At 34.7% G+C, this 15,927-nt stretch overlaps 1 protein-coding gene across 2 annotated transcripts in view; it reads left to right on the forward strand.

Moving 5' to 3' along the window:
• Positions 1-15,927, forward strand: part of LOC150110719 (uncharacterized) — a 487,651-nt gene that overhangs the window by 462,019 nt on the left and 9,705 nt on the right. For both annotated transcript variants that reach the window (XM_090400398.1, XM_090400407.1), the window contains one exon: positions 6,428-6,489. In XM_090400398.1, coding sequence (XP_090256524.1) covers positions 6,428-6,489 — 62 coding nt within the window. The remainder of the gene's footprint in view (positions 1-6,427; positions 6,490-15,927) is intronic.

Genomic DNA, 15,927 nt, shown 5'->3' on the forward strand with positions numbered 1-15,927 from the left:
TACGAGAAGAGCCACTACCCAGATCAGTTTCAACTTTTATTGAGGTCTGATTAGTGGCAGTCAGACCCAGAAAGATACCAAGAATGAATTAATGCAAAAGTTATATAATTCCATATACAATTAGTAAAAAGGTGTATTATTCATTTTAAGGTTTGATTTTAATTTCAGAATGTTTTTAAGAAATGCTATGTTTTAGCTTGTAAATTCTCATGCTGTCAGCTGTTAATATATAAAATCATATTATACACAGCGGTAATTCCTTAGCACCACTCATTTAACTTTTGATACTGAATAATGATTCATTATATGTTGTTGATTTTAATTCCTTTGTACTGCTGCTTAATACCCATGCTCCTCGTGTTTTGTTTGTACTCTTGTCAAAAACCTATCCATTGTTGCTGTTCATCCAAGATCAGGTATTGAACAGAATTTTAACTCACACCCAGTGGCATGCTGATAAATTTTTAACCACTGGCTCACTTACAAAACCCAAAAATATGTGTGTATACTGTCTGTGTGTTTTCTGGAATGCAAAATCAAACAATAATAAAATATTAATTTCTTTACTATCATTTCTATGGTCAGTTCAAGTTTGTTTGACAAATGGAGTTGCATCTTAATCCACTAACTCTTTTCTGAGTAAATTTATCATCACTAAATCCAATATGTAATCCATTTCTCACCCTCATACAAATTATGATAAACTGAGACCTCTTTCAGCTTCATCAATACTGCAGTAATGCTATCTTTTTAGCTCTTTGAATACCTGCAAGGATTGAAACATTTTTTGATTCCACATTATTTACAAAATCATTCAAATCAGGTTCTTATTTTAAAATTTCATTAAAACGGTAATTTTTTTTTTTTTTTTTTGCACGAGCTGTCCGTGGTGAAGTTAGTTCTTCATAAGGCCAAATAGACAGTTCTAATACACTTAAATGATTTTAAATGTTTTCATCATCTGATACATGATGTAAATTTATTTGCTAGTAACATATTCCTAGGAAGAGTATTGAATTTATTATTTTTATTAAACAAAATAACTTTAAACTTATCTTCAACAAATCAAATCTTCATCTTGAGATTTACATTTATCAGTACCAACTTTTAAAATTTCCAAAGCTCTTAATGTGCATTTGATTATTTTTTGGGCTTCGATCATGATCAACTAACTGAATGGTAGTTGATTATAATCGAAGTGCAGTTAAAAGTAATGAAAATTCTTTAAGAATGTCTCAAGGTCTTGCAAAAAAATTAATGTTAGCTAACCTCTTTGCCAGATCAATGCCACTAGCTATTGTGGATTGAAGTGTGCCACTCTACAGTTTATTGCTGTTGTCAGTTTATCAGCACTACATACACCTAGCCTAGCCATGAAGATGCTTTAAGTGCAAAACTTTGTTTGCTTACTCTTGAGCAAAGGATTAAACAAGAGTATTTCTTGAGTAATTTCTTGACAAGTATAATTTACTGAGTATGAGGAATAGATTTTTACCATTCATCAGAAATATCATGGATAGGATTTGAAGTCAGTGAAAGAAAGTCTTTTCTATATAAGAGAGAGGGATGTCTGTGTGATATAACAGAGTTATGAGTGACATCTACATGTGTAGAAAAATCTCAACAGAGAAAAGTGGCTGGTTGCAAAGGATGGACAGCAAAATATACAGTGACAATTTGTGATCGGTCTTCTATGGTATCCCCTTATCAAATGCCTTGGAAAATTTAACTGTTGATCTAAAAAAAAGTTCTTTAAAGCTTTGTTACCTAATTGAGTCAATACACCTATTATATTGAAGTAGTCAATTTGAGAATATACATTCATTTCATTTACAGAACAGTTATTTTAAATATCATATTAAATCTTATATTTCACATGAAATATTAATTTCAAATTATTTTTTAAATAATTTTAGTCTGTTTTAATATGTTGTTTGTCAGATCTTCAATATTATCAAATCTTACAACTGAATGCATCCACTAAGTTAGAACGCTAACTTAGTGGATGCATTTGGTCTTCTAATTCACGACCAAATGCATCCACTAAGTTAGTGTTCTATTCAGATATATTTCCTGGTATCATCTGTTTTGTTAGCCTTTCCTCTCCCATTCTTAGATTGCTCATGCACTTTTGAATGCTAATTGTGCAAAGTACTTCTTATATCTTCATTTTTATATGATTCTGTTACTGATGCCATATATTCACTCTCTTAATTTTCTTCTTCTCTCTCTCTCATCTTTGATCAGCTGTTTTATTTCTAACCCTTTTTGTTTAATGTTTGTCTGTTCTGTTTTCTGTTTCCATGTTTTTTGCTCTTTAATAAGAATTGTGCCGAAGTAGGTGAATTGTTTTACTTGTTTTATATGTTCACCATTGAGAATGCAGTTGATGTATCCATGTTCCTGCCTATTATTTTTATAGTTTTTGTTTTTTTTCTTTTTCATATAAATTTTTTGCAGCAACTAGTCAGTTTAGTTAAATAAATCTATATGTATTCAAAATTATTTATTATCTGAAATCATTTTATTAGTATAGCATCTTATAAACTAAAGAGGGAGTTTAAACTGAACTCTTTAGTTTAATTTAGCTTTTGATATAGTGTTTAATGACAATTTCCTGTTTAATGTGATTCATGTAGATGATGAAAAGTGGAAATAGGTTACCTCATTACTATGCTCTTGATTTTCCATAAAATCAGTTTCCTGTTGTGAAGAGCTTTTCTCTTCTTTCCAGATCTATAAAACTTACAGATCCATTTACATTTTTGAAAATTATGGAGACAACTACTGTGTTTGAATAAAAACTTTAGTTTAATATAACTAAAATCTACATTCGACGTTTCGACCTTTATGTCAAGATCATCTTGACATAAAGGTCGAAACGTCGACTTTTATGTCACAGAAAACAAATACCGACCGACTGCTACAACAATTGCTGGCCTGACCTCTGGTGGAAAAAAATAAAATAAAATAAAATTATACGTCAACGCTAGTGTCCTATTATTAGTGTTATCTGTTGGATGTAGAAATACATTGGGCGCAACAACAAGTCTATGTATCTATCTATATACATATATTAACATCATGATTATACATGTACATTCCAGCCATTTGGTATGGAATGGTTTCTAATACTATCTGAAGATTGGCTAGAGTCCTGACATGCTGGATCTTATATATTAGGTAGGCTGAATGTGTGCCATCCAGATCCTTGGAATTTTCATGCCATCTTTGTTGTTGATATTTGGGTGGTTTATCAGGATTTTGCAGGCTTCCTTAAATTTCCTTTCATACCAGGTTTTTGTATGGTGTAAAGAGCGGGTGCTTTTCCAGTTGATTTGGTGTAAGATGTTGAGTGCATGATCTGAGAGGCCTGCTTCACCATAATGGTTATATTTAATTTGTCTTATGTGTTCTTTCTTACTTATAGGATTGTCTGTCCTGTTTCACCAATGTACGGTAAGTTACAGGTGCAGCGGATGCAATAGACTCCAGGATGTGCCAATGGGAGGAGAGGATCCTTAGAGGAGCTGAATATGGTTTTAAGTTTAGTGGGTGGTTTAAAGGTGGCATTGAGGTTATAATGTTGTAGGATTCTGTTGATTTTTTCTGAGTTGTAGGATCAGAATCCTACAACAGATCAGAAAAAATCAACAGAATCCCAACATTTTCATGCCATATGAATTTTCTAGCCAATCTTCAGCTAGTATTAGAAATCATTCCATACCAACTGGCTGGAATGTACATGTATAATCATGATGGTTAATATATGTATATAGATAGATACATAGACTTGTTGTTGCGCCCACTGTATTTCTACAACCAACAGATAACACTAATAATAGGACTCTAGCGTTGATGTATAATTTTTTTTTTTCCACCAGAGGTCAGGCCAACAATTGTTGTAGCGGTTGGTCAGTAACTTTAACAAACCAGTTTGATTGTAGTGCAGCTTGTTTTCTGTGTATAGTGTGTATGCTCCAGAAGATGACCTTGACATAAAGGTCGAAACGTCAAATGTAGATTTTAGTTATATTAAACTAAAGTTTTTATTCAAACACGGTAATTGTCTCCATAATTTTCAAAAATGTATTCGGATCACCGTGTAAGCTTAAAAGAAAGGATTAAATACAGATCCTTGTTATATTCCCAAGATTCCTCAATAAAATGCATAAAATGAGTAGTGCAAGGAAGAAAAAAGTTCATCAGTATTCAGATGATTTGAAGTTCGGTTTCATATCTGTTGCTCAGGATGAACGGTCGCCATTCTGTCTATTCTGTGAACACTGTTTGACCAATGAATCAATGAAAAAAGGTAGTCTCAAAGCACATTTGAAGGTAAAACATAGTGCTTATGTGAACTATGATTTGAACCAATTTAAGTCTCCAAAGGAGAAGTTTGAGAAAAGATCAACAATAGATTCATTGTTCTCTGTATGAACTTCTACTCAAAATCATACTCTTGAAGCTAGTTATGAAATTTCTCTGCTCATAGCTAAATCAGGGAAAAATCATACTATAGGGGAGGATTTAATTAAGCCAGAAATATCAACTTTTCTCAAAACAGTTCTGGAGAAAGATGTCAAAGGAATGCCATTGAGCAATAGCACTGTTAGCAAAAGAATAGATGAGATGGCTAAAGATGTGGAAACACAATTTGTTGAAAAGTTGAGATCAAGGAAATTCTCAATACAGATGGATGAATCAACTGTAAGAGACAGTGAGATTGTATTGATGGCATATGTAAGATATATTGAAAATGGTGAATATATTGAAGAGATGTTATTCTGTGAATCATTGAAAACCACCGCTACTGCAATTGGTAATATACAGTAAACTCAAAAATTATTTAGATGGTGCTCATGGCCGTTTAAAAATAATGGAGGATGACAATCCTTAAACGTTGCTTGTGCATTGTGTTAAACTTTCACCTGTTCTAAATAAGATGTTGAATTCAATTATAAAATATATCAACACTATCAAAGCTAATGCCAAACATGAGTGTCTCTTCAAACAATTCTGTGAGGATAAAACTGCTGACCGTGTAAGACTGAGAAGATTCATGGAATTATTTGATATTCTTAATGAGTTTTTGAATGACAAACCTGAAATGAAACTCCTTCAAACAGTTGATGGTCAAGCATTTGTGAGTTATTTGACAGATATTTTTGAAAAACTGAATATGTTAAATAAACAACTGCAAGGAGCAAATAAGATCCTTGTTGATGCAAAGGCTAAAATATTTAGCTTCATTGCATTTCTGCAATTATATCAAAAGAATGTTTCAGCCAAAAAATTTAACCAATTTTATTGATAAGTGGGAGTGTATGTACTATAGACACTGATAAGCAGTAGAATGCGAAAGTGATATGATAGAGATCTATAAACTTCCAAAATTGTTATGAGAGGCCGTTTGATGAAAATTTTCATTATATGGAAGATGGGGGAAGAACAGTGAGGGTCTATGGAAATTGGGTTTGTGTGCATTTAAGAAAAAGATGAGAGCTAGGTTTTTTCTCTCATAGAGTAGTGAGTGAGTAGAATACCTTGCCTGTTGAAGTGATGAATGCATCTATTGGGAATGACTAAGAGAAGGTATGAAAGCTGGTGCGAGCGACTTTTCATCTCAATTAATGAGTTCTTCACAACCTGAAGGTCACCTATAATAATACTTCCCTGGTCCCTGCTCCAGAGACACGTATGAATTTTTTCAGTCTTTCAGACTACTGCTCAGTTTATTGGAGTGCATTTAAACTGAGAGTTGATCTTTTGAAATTTGAAAAAATTTGAATCTGACAAAAAAATAGAATGAATATTTAATATCGTTTTATATAATAAAAAGTAAGAATGAATCCTTTTAGGCTCTTTATAAAAATATAACTTTCTGACAAGGGAATAGAGTTGAATAGAGGGTTTTTGCCCTGTTATGGTTTCTGCCTAGTCTCTGATGAGAATTGACTCTTTGAAACAGCTGTCAGCCCAGTGAAACCTAATTCGAGTATTAACATATATGGAGTCCTGGGCAGAGTGCATTGTCTTTTAAGTAATACAAACCAGCAAACTAAGGCAACTCCTATGCCAAAGGTTATATTTTCATAAGTTCTCAGGAAAAAATATATATATATATATTTAATATCCTTTTAATAACTTACTAGGCCAAATGAAGCTTCTTAGGCTCTTTGCTTATAGTAAAAAATCTTGATTTTTTTTTAAAAAAATTCTTAGTTTTTTTTTTTTTTAATCATTTTTGCAATTAAAAAAAAAAAAGATGCAGAACATGCTGGGTGCTGAGTTAAGTAACTAATGTATATCTGAATTAAGTATATTAAAACATCTAATACTTAAATATGAATATATAGTTGAGACTCTTATTCCATCTTAAAGTATCCACGGGGATGCTAACTGTGTCTCTTATAACATGTCATAGGATCAAGACCCACTACAACCATCGGTGGAGTAGATCCTTTACTTATGCAACCAAGAATTCAGGTATGGCTTATATTTATCATCACCTTCGAATCTTTGTGCTGTATTAATTCATAAGTTAATCATGCAGCAACTATCCATGCACATCAAACAAATGAAATGCAATTTGTTCAAAAGGTATTTACTCCTACAGTAAGCCAACACTGTAATTGTAATGATCATAATGTTTTCTACATAGTTATCTTTTTTTTTTAGTTGTTGTTTGGGACTATTTCAAACAATAATTGTATCCTTTCAGTTTTTAGCAAGATTTATTTTATTTTTATTATTTTTTTTGTTTTGTTTCAAATTATTATTAGCATTTTATTAAGAATGTAAATATACCATAATTACTATCAAGTTAATTTAGGTTTTGGATCTTAATGATCATATATATTACGACATCAGAGTCACTTAAGTGTCAGAGCAGGATAACTGATTAGCCCTCTGGGGATTCTGATTCTTTGCTCTAATTCCGAGTAATTTTTTTTTAAATCCATTCTTCCAGAACACCATTATTGGGATCCAACACCCTGCTGCTGTGTTTGCCATGCATTTCATGGCAAACACAGCCCATGGACATCTGAAAAAGGAGGTGGGGGATCCTGGTACTCTTGCACCACTTTGGCCTGTGCTTCATCAAGACAGGCAGTCCTGGATGGCCTGACCAAGCCATCCCAGAGTGCAAGACTACTATGATCCCCACCCCTTTCTGAATTTTTTCTGGAGGAAGTGATGGACACTGATCATCCATTCTTCCCAAAATCAGCTGATAAATATAAATCAGATAAAGGTAATTCTCAACTTCTTGGAAATCAAACAAGTCTAAATAACCAAAACAACAGGAAAATTTTTACAATGGAACTGTCATAGGTTTTGCCAACATATTGATGATATCAAGATTCTGCTTCAGACACACAAGCCCTTCTGTTTCTGTCTGCAGGAAGCATTTAAAACCCAGTGAGGACTCTGCCTTAAGGAATTTCACTGTTATTCATAAGGACAGAACTGGAGATGATCCTGCTCATGGTGGAGTAGTGATCCTAGTTGGCTCATACTCCTTTCCAATGAGTCCAGCTTATTATTGTCCTGGAAGCTGTAGCAATTTGCCTACCCACAGGATTTTTTATTACAGTATGTTCCATTTATTTACCAATGGGTTTGAATTAAATGAAATTTATCTTGGTAATCTTATCTTGCAACTGCTTATGACTTTAGTGGGTAGTGCCAAAATGAATGGATGAGGGTGTATTGTTGAGTGAATGCTTGACAATCACGATCTCTCCCTTCTTAATAATGGAGTCACCTTCTTCCATATGCCTACTCACTAGTATTCTGCAATATATGTTACATTCTATTCCCCTGTCATTTTTACTCTGCTCGTGTAGTGTTGAAGAGAGCATCTATGGACACAATCATTTTCCTATTATTTGCAATATGTCTTCACAGGAAATGTGTTCTCCTACATGGATGCCCATGTGGAAAATGGCGAAGGCTGACTGGAATATTTTTTCCCATATTTCAAATTTTAATGCTGAAGCAGTCAGTCAAACACCTAACAATGAAGCAGTGAAGTACGTAACAGATTATATTGTCCTGGCAGCAACAGCCTTAATTCCAGAAACATCTCCTTGATTTCCACTTTGTCCAAAACCTTGGTGGAACCCAGAGTGCCAATCAGTCAAAAAAGATCGAGATAGAGTGTGGGGTATATTTCTTACATACCCCACCACATTAAACTTAATAGCTTTTAAATGTGCTCAGGCCAAAGCACATTATGTGAGATGTCAGAGTCAGAAACAATCTTTGATCCAATTTACATCTTTGATTAATCAAATAACTGGTGCATAAATTTTCTTTGATAAAATGTGGAAAATGAAAGGTAGATACAGAACACATTGTTTATCTACCTTGGACCTAATGAATGTGTTGTTGCTGATCCCAAAGTTATTGCAGACACTTTGGAAGAAACGTTTGTCAGAATCTAAGCAACAGCTGTGTATTCTCCTGATCTCTTAATTTCACTTTATGGCTCTAGCTCACTGAATGTGTTCACAATGTTCACTGTATAGTTCTACCTCAGTAGGAAAAATGGTAGCTAAGCTCTTCTACCAGTGAGCTAGAGCCATACAGTCAGCCATTCATTAAGGAGGAACTAAAAAGACATCTTTTACTCATCCAGTGCAATAGGTCCTGATGACATCCATTATGAAGATGACAGAACATCTTCTATTATATGCTATGGATTTCCTTCTCTTAATATACAACAGAATATGTACAGAAGAAGAGTTTCCAGATTCTTGGCACAAGTCAGTTGTCATTGCCATCCCAAAACCAACACACACAAACAGTTATTAACATATTGCTCTGACCAGCTGTCTTTGTAAGATATTAGAGAAAATGGTTAATACCAGACTTCTCTGGTATTTAGAAAGCCACGATCATCTCTCCAATACACAATGTGGTTTTCATAGACATCATTTAAGTTTGGACCATTTAGTCCATTTAGAAACTTGTATGAGAGATGCATTCCTGAAACAAGAACATCTGATTTCACTATTCTGTAGCATGGAAAAAGCTTATGACACAGCCTGGAGATATGGCAAATTAAAATATCTCTATAACATAGGTCTCAGAGGACACCTTCCTGTGTTTATTAAAAACTATCTGTCTACTGAGTCTTCCAAAGTGAGTGGAAAGTAAGTGGATAGCTATATCATCAAGAATAGGTTGTTCCCTAAGGTTCTGTTTTAAGTGTGACACTTTTTGCAATCAAAGTTAACTCGGTCACTAAACTGCTTCCTCCTGCTGTAGGCAATGCTGTATATGTTGATGACTTCATAACTGACTGTCATTCTTGTGTGAGGGTAATTGAAAGTTAACTTCAGCAAGCAATTGATTGTGTCTCTCCATGGGCTGTTAGTAGTTGGTTCAGGTTTTCTGGAGAAAAAAAAAAGAAAAAAGTGTCTGTGTATACTTTTGTTGAAAATACCCCCTTCACTCAGATCCTGAGTTAAGAATGGAACAAACTGTTATTCCAGTGGTAACAGAAGCCAAGTTCTTGGGACTTATCTTTGACAGAAAACTTACATTCCTTGCATACATTTGTCAACTAAGAAAAAACAAAAAAGAGCAAGAAATCATAGCATCTTCTTTGTACTCCATCCGCTGCTGAATGGGGGTGCAGATCAATCCTTATTGCTTCTCTTTATCTTGTGCTTATATGTTCAAAGCTGTATTGTGTGTGTGTGTCTCAAATCTGTGGTTCTGCAAGGTAGAGTAGCCTGAGATAGTTAGATCCGTTTTGTGATGTCTTCTGATGTCTTTTGTACATTGCCCACTCAAAGTCTTTACTTGAAGTATTGAATCAAATGAACTATCTCTATCACTTCGATGGAAGCAGTTGTCTCTTAAAAATTAAGAGACAACTAATTAAAAATTAAGCTTCTTCCTGAGAGCATCCTACATGGACTAATATCTTTCCTCTGCATTAGGAAGCTCAATACTACACATGGATCCATACATCCCTTTGATATATATTTTAAAGAGATTATGCAAGCAATTGGCATTCACGTTGATAACATTATTTTCACCAAACATAACAGCACTCCTCCTCCATGTAAGGTTTGCACTCCATCCTGCAACTTCTCACTTTGTCAGCTACAGAAGTCTCATATTGCATCATCTGTCTATCTGCAATTGTTTAATGCACACAGAGCAACCCCCCCCCCCCTTCTGATTTCTTGCTATCTATACTGATGTTCAAGATCTGAAGACCTCATTTGGCTGTTATGTTGTGTTTCCTTATATTACTATACCCAACCATGTCGAAGTTGATTATAGTAATTATACAGCAGAGTTGCATGCCATTCAGCTTGCACCTGCGCATATAAAAGTACTATTACCAAAAGTGTGTAATTTATATAGAATCATTGAGTTCTTTACAGGCTATTTCTTCTCCTGTGTATAATCCACATCTAGTGCTTGTGTGAGGTGTTATGCCTAGTGTACAAAACGAAGACCCTTAATTTTGATGTTCAGTTGCGTTGGATTCCTAGCCACATTGGAATTAAGGGAAATGAGACTGCAGGTGCAGCTACTAGACCAGCTCATACTATTTGACATTACCATTTGTAGACAGTTTATAAGATCAAAGTTGATTGCTCAATGGCAGTCATCATGGTAGGAAGTAATTACAAACAAATTACGTGAAAATAAGTATTAGCAACCTAGTCAACGTAGAAACAGAAGAGAGGAAGTTGTTTTTGCTAGGCTCTACATAGGTTACAGTCATCTTACATATTTTTATTTACTGAGGACTGATGATCTATCTGTGTACCAAAACTGCAACACACATATACACCTCACTGTCATATTCTGGTGGAGTGCCAGCACTTCACATGCGAGAGGGGAATGAAATTTTTACTTATCTGGCTGAGATATATACATTCAGACAGGTGTTATCAGACATGGACAAATTGCATGACTTTTTGACATTTTTACAAAGAATTAATTTATACAAGCTCATTTGATTATAAATTCTATTAATATGTAGATGCTGCATTGTTTAATTTTTTTGTACATATTTAGTAATTTATTTCTTTATGACTATTTATTAATACTTTGTATGCTGCTACCATCTATGACGTAGCATGGTGTGACCATTGCTGCCTTTGCACCAGTAAACTATAAACCAACCAGTCTGGGGGATTCTGAATTAATGTCCAATCCTCACTTTCTTGTGATATACCCCATCAGTGGGTATCTGCCTGGATACCAAACGAATGAGGGTGGATTGGTGATTTGGGATTTAGATGACCATGTTATATTCCTATTGGCTTAAACCAAAAAAAAAAAAAAAAAAAATGATGGTACAGTGTGATGAGATTTCATAGTGACAGGGGTGTTGCCTGGTTATACAAGTTCCCCAGCCATCCCTACTACTTTTGTCAGGGAATCAGGACAAAAAGTTAGCTGCTAGAACAAACTTCAGCTCACCATCAGCAGAGTTCAAGATTGGTACCATTAACATAAGTAGCATCAGTGGGAAAGAAATTTAAAACTATTATCAGATGAATTGGATAAATATCAGATCAACATAACAAGTGTTACCGAAACAAAGAAGTCCAAAACAGATGAGATTCTTCTAAGCAACATACAAGTTTATTGCTTAGAAGAATCTCTTAGAGGAATGTTGAATAGCTATAATATTAAATGCTAAAGTACGAGGATAATCTTGACAAATTGAACAAATATCAAAATGGAGATGTTGAAAGTTTATTTTTCATTTGGTTAGAGTATAATAAATTTAGTTTAATCCTTTATCCAAGTGTGAGCAAACAAAGTTTGCGCCTGAAAGTATCTTCAGGACTGGGGTAAGGTGGTACAACACCAGGGCAACTCGTTGCAAAGGTGGAGCAAGCTACCAACATTCCTGTCTCAGTATCTCCTATAATGCAAAACACATCTCCTTGCAGATATGTCTAATGTTATGCATTAAGGGAAGGGCCACTACTCAGACTAGTTTCGACCTTTATTGAGGTTTCTTCAGTGGGAGCCAGGCCCAAGTTGAGATACCAGGCAGAAGCTTTAGCAGGTCATATATCAAAATGGAGAATTAGAGAATGAGACATATTTGTGGTTATGATACCACTGAAGGCTCTATTAAAGAAACTGAAAGTATTTTTTAAGGCATTAGAGAAGGCAACTGACACGAAAAAAAGGTTAGCCCTTGTAGATCAAACAGCAGAGTAAGAAATGATCACCATATGTATAGAAGTGTTTTGGGAAAATTTGGAGAAAAGAATAAAGCTAATAATAATGGTGAATACCTGCTAGATTTTTCCCCACTTTTTTGTGAAAAGTTGGAAAAGTGAAAAGCTCCAAGGAATAAAGCAGGGAGATACAATATCTCTGAAATTCTTTATATATGCTTTAGAGGAAGTTCATGAATTGAACTGGAAGAATTAAAATTAATGGACAGATTCTAACTCATCTATGCTTTGCTGATGATATAGTTCTCTCAGCAGAAGATACAGAAAGCCTAGAAATAAAATTAAGAGAATTGCTCAAGTGTCCACTCAAATTGGATTGAAGATGAATTTAAATAAAACAAAAGTAATTAATGACAATTTAACACCAAAAAAGAAGAAGAATTATAGTGGAAGAGAGAGAGTAGATTCATATGTTTATATGGGGAAAATCATAAAAATTAAAGATTAACAAATAGAAGTAATAAAAAGAAGGATACAGCTACATTAAATGGGTTTTGGGAGTATGAAAAATATCTTCTAAGGTGACATTCCCATTAGTTTGAAAGTTTCAATCAGTGAGTCTTACCTGTAATTACATATGGAAGTGAAATCTGGAACTTAACTCAAAACATGATTCACAAATTGAAAGTTATCCAGAGAATAATGGAAAGGAACGTACTCAGTGTGATGCTTAAAAACAGGGTACCTTCCTCTTTGATGAGATCGAGAACAGATGTACAGGACATCATCAGTTACATTAATCAATGGAGATGGGCTAGACACATTACAAGATATAACAACGCAAGATGGCCTAACCTAAATTATTGACAGAATGGAGACATAAGGATGATAGTAGATCAAGGGGAAGACATAAGAGCATGAAATTGTTAGGACTTCTGGAATGCAGTGGATGAGAAAAGCTGCAACAGAATGGATTGGAGAAAATGGGGGAGACCTTCATCTAGCAGTGAATTGATCCAGGTTTGAAGAAGACCTACTAGATTTCTGTTCAGGATATGAATTAGTCATTACAAACTTAGGTTCCAAGTTGGTATCACCAACAAACAAATGGATGTTCCCTTCCAAATTATCACCTATGAATGTGTTGCTCATATCTTAAAGAAATTTCATCTTGCAGCCATCAACCAAATCAGGTTCCTTCTACTTTCTCCAAAAGATAAAGGTACAGAGCTATTGCTATCAAATTCCAGCACTGCAACTTATCCTAATTTGAACAAATTGTCTGTTCCATCATAAAACATATTTCTAAACAGTCCTTATATTGAACTAAATAAACATAAGCATCAGATGGTAAAATGTGTGAGTTTGTTTTGTTGTATTTTTAACAAATTTTTACTAAATTTTACTCTTTAAATTTATAATGAATTAATATATACCAATTATAACATAAAATTACTTTCCAGTAAAATAATCAACTGGGAACACCTGGAGTAAGAGTAATTTTTCAAACCTGTTGATTTGTTAATTGGATGATTCATCAGAGTAGATAGGGGAGATTCAGTCATTGACATATTCTTCAAAATCAGGAATTGCAACAAAGTGTTCTGAGGATGCTTCATCAAATGCATAAATTGAAGGTCTAGGCTCATTTTTGTTGGGAAGAATGGGTTGAGATAAAGTGGCAGCAGGAATGGATGTCTTTAAAATTTTGTACATCACATCCAAGTCCATGCGGTTAGCCTAGTGGCTATGCACTTCGCAACCATATGCCTGGAAAAGGAGTGTCCTGGGTTTAATTCCCATCGTCAATGTTAGGAGTTAAGGATCTTTCTCAGACATAACCAAGTTAGCCGGTCTTGGGCATGGACAGCAGGATTTTTACCCCAGTTTATCTGGGGGTTTTCATCCCACAACCAGGCAAACCGGCCACGTGAACACACACAGATTATAGTCATGAATACTGCCCTTAGAGGATGCATCAGAGGAGTGACGAACTGGCTGCATTAATTCATCAGTAATCCCCTCATTGCAGGGGGGGGGACACTCAACTCATCATAGGATGGGATAGGATCCAACTCAATCTGCACAGTTTGCTTTTCTTTTCTGTATAAATTTCTCTGTAGAAGCAAATGTAGCATGCATCATTCTGTCTACTTGGCTAAATCTCTCCATGTTGGAGATGGAGGGGATTCATTTCCTAAAACCAACCAGATTGCTTTATTTTTAGAGTTAGATGCCTCTGCCTTTTTTCTTTTTTTTTTACTCTAAATTTTTTCAGTTGCTCAGCTTCTGCTTTTTTCTTCTCTTCTTCATCTACTACTTTCTGTTCTTCTAGCTATGTAAAGTCTTCATTTGAAAACTCCTCTTCCCCAAGATCTGTAACTGTCAGCACTGTCATTTCACCAATCTCTTTTAAGGCCTTCTCTTTGTCGAATCTTGTGAATGTATAAACATATATTTTCAGTAGCTTCATATACTCTACTGTCACCCCACACTGTGCTGCATCTTCATTTCCTGTAGTGTAAGATATTATATTCCTTGTGGAAGTCTATGAGGATTTTCTCACCCTCAGTTGCAGCAGTAGCCTGAGCAAAAGTATTTCTTAAATAATATACAAGGGTGATCTGAAAAGTTCTTGGCATAACAATGAAAAAACAAATTTATAATTTCAAAATTATTTTTATTTTCCAACATAATCTCCCTTAAGACTAATACATTTATTCCAGCGATGCTCCAGCGCCATTATCCTGTCCCTGTAGTGGTTCTCAGCAAGATCTGCAAAATACCCCTCTACAGCTGCAATCACCTCTTGATTAAAAAAAAAAGTGTTGACCAGTGAGGAAGAGTTTTAGTTTTGGGAAGAGATAGAAGTCAGAGTGAGCCAAATCTTGGGAATAGGGTGGATGTTCCAACAATTCATAATGCAGATCCCTCAAAACACCTTTGTGGGCAGGTGCATTGTCCTAATGAAAGATGATTTTTTCCTTCTGCAAACTGGGTCTTTTCTCACGAATTTTTTGTCTAGTCTGGTTAAAAGATTGAAATAATATTCCCAGTTATTGTTTTATCCTTTTCAAGATAATTAATAAACAAAATGTATCCCAAGATTCACCACTACACACCAGTGGTGTGTAGTGGTGAATCCAAGTCTCATCCATAGTAATAAATCAACGCACAAAATCAGTTTTATTCTTGTTAAAATGCTCCAAGCACTGTTCAGAAATTTTCATGCGAGTGTTTTTTTTGATCTGCTGTGAGAAAGCACAGCACCCATCTTGCACAAATCTTTTTCATTTGCAATTCTTCATGCAAAATATATCCTACACGTTCTTTTGAAATGCCTATAGTCTCAGCAATTTCACGCACTTTGACTCGCCGGTCATCCAATATGATATCGTGCATTTGATCAATGATTTCTGGTGTTGTTACAGTTTTTGGACGTCCTTCATGTGGATCATCTTTAAGGCTGGTACGACCACTTTTAAACTCAGCAGCCCATTTCTTAATTGTCGAAAACGAAGGAGAAGAGTGCCCATAAACTTTTATATTCTTCAAATGAATTTCTTTTGGCGTTATACCTTCTTTTACAAAGAATTTTATGACCGCTCGATACTCAGTTTTATCCATTTCAAAGGATATAGACACTTTTGCTTCAGACAGCTGTATAAAACAAACTACTTGATTGAATGAGTTGCAATTTCATATGGATGCTTATGACAGATGTACCAACTTAGAAAAAAAAAAAAAA

This window comes from Typopeltis vanoorti, chromosome 1 (genome assembly GCF_054136105.1).
Source record: "Typopeltis vanoorti isolate ZY-2024b chromosome 1, IOZ_Tvanoo_1.0, whole genome shotgun sequence".
Lineage (NCBI taxonomy): Eukaryota > Metazoa > Arthropoda > Arachnida > Uropygi > Thelyphonidae > Typopeltis > Typopeltis vanoorti.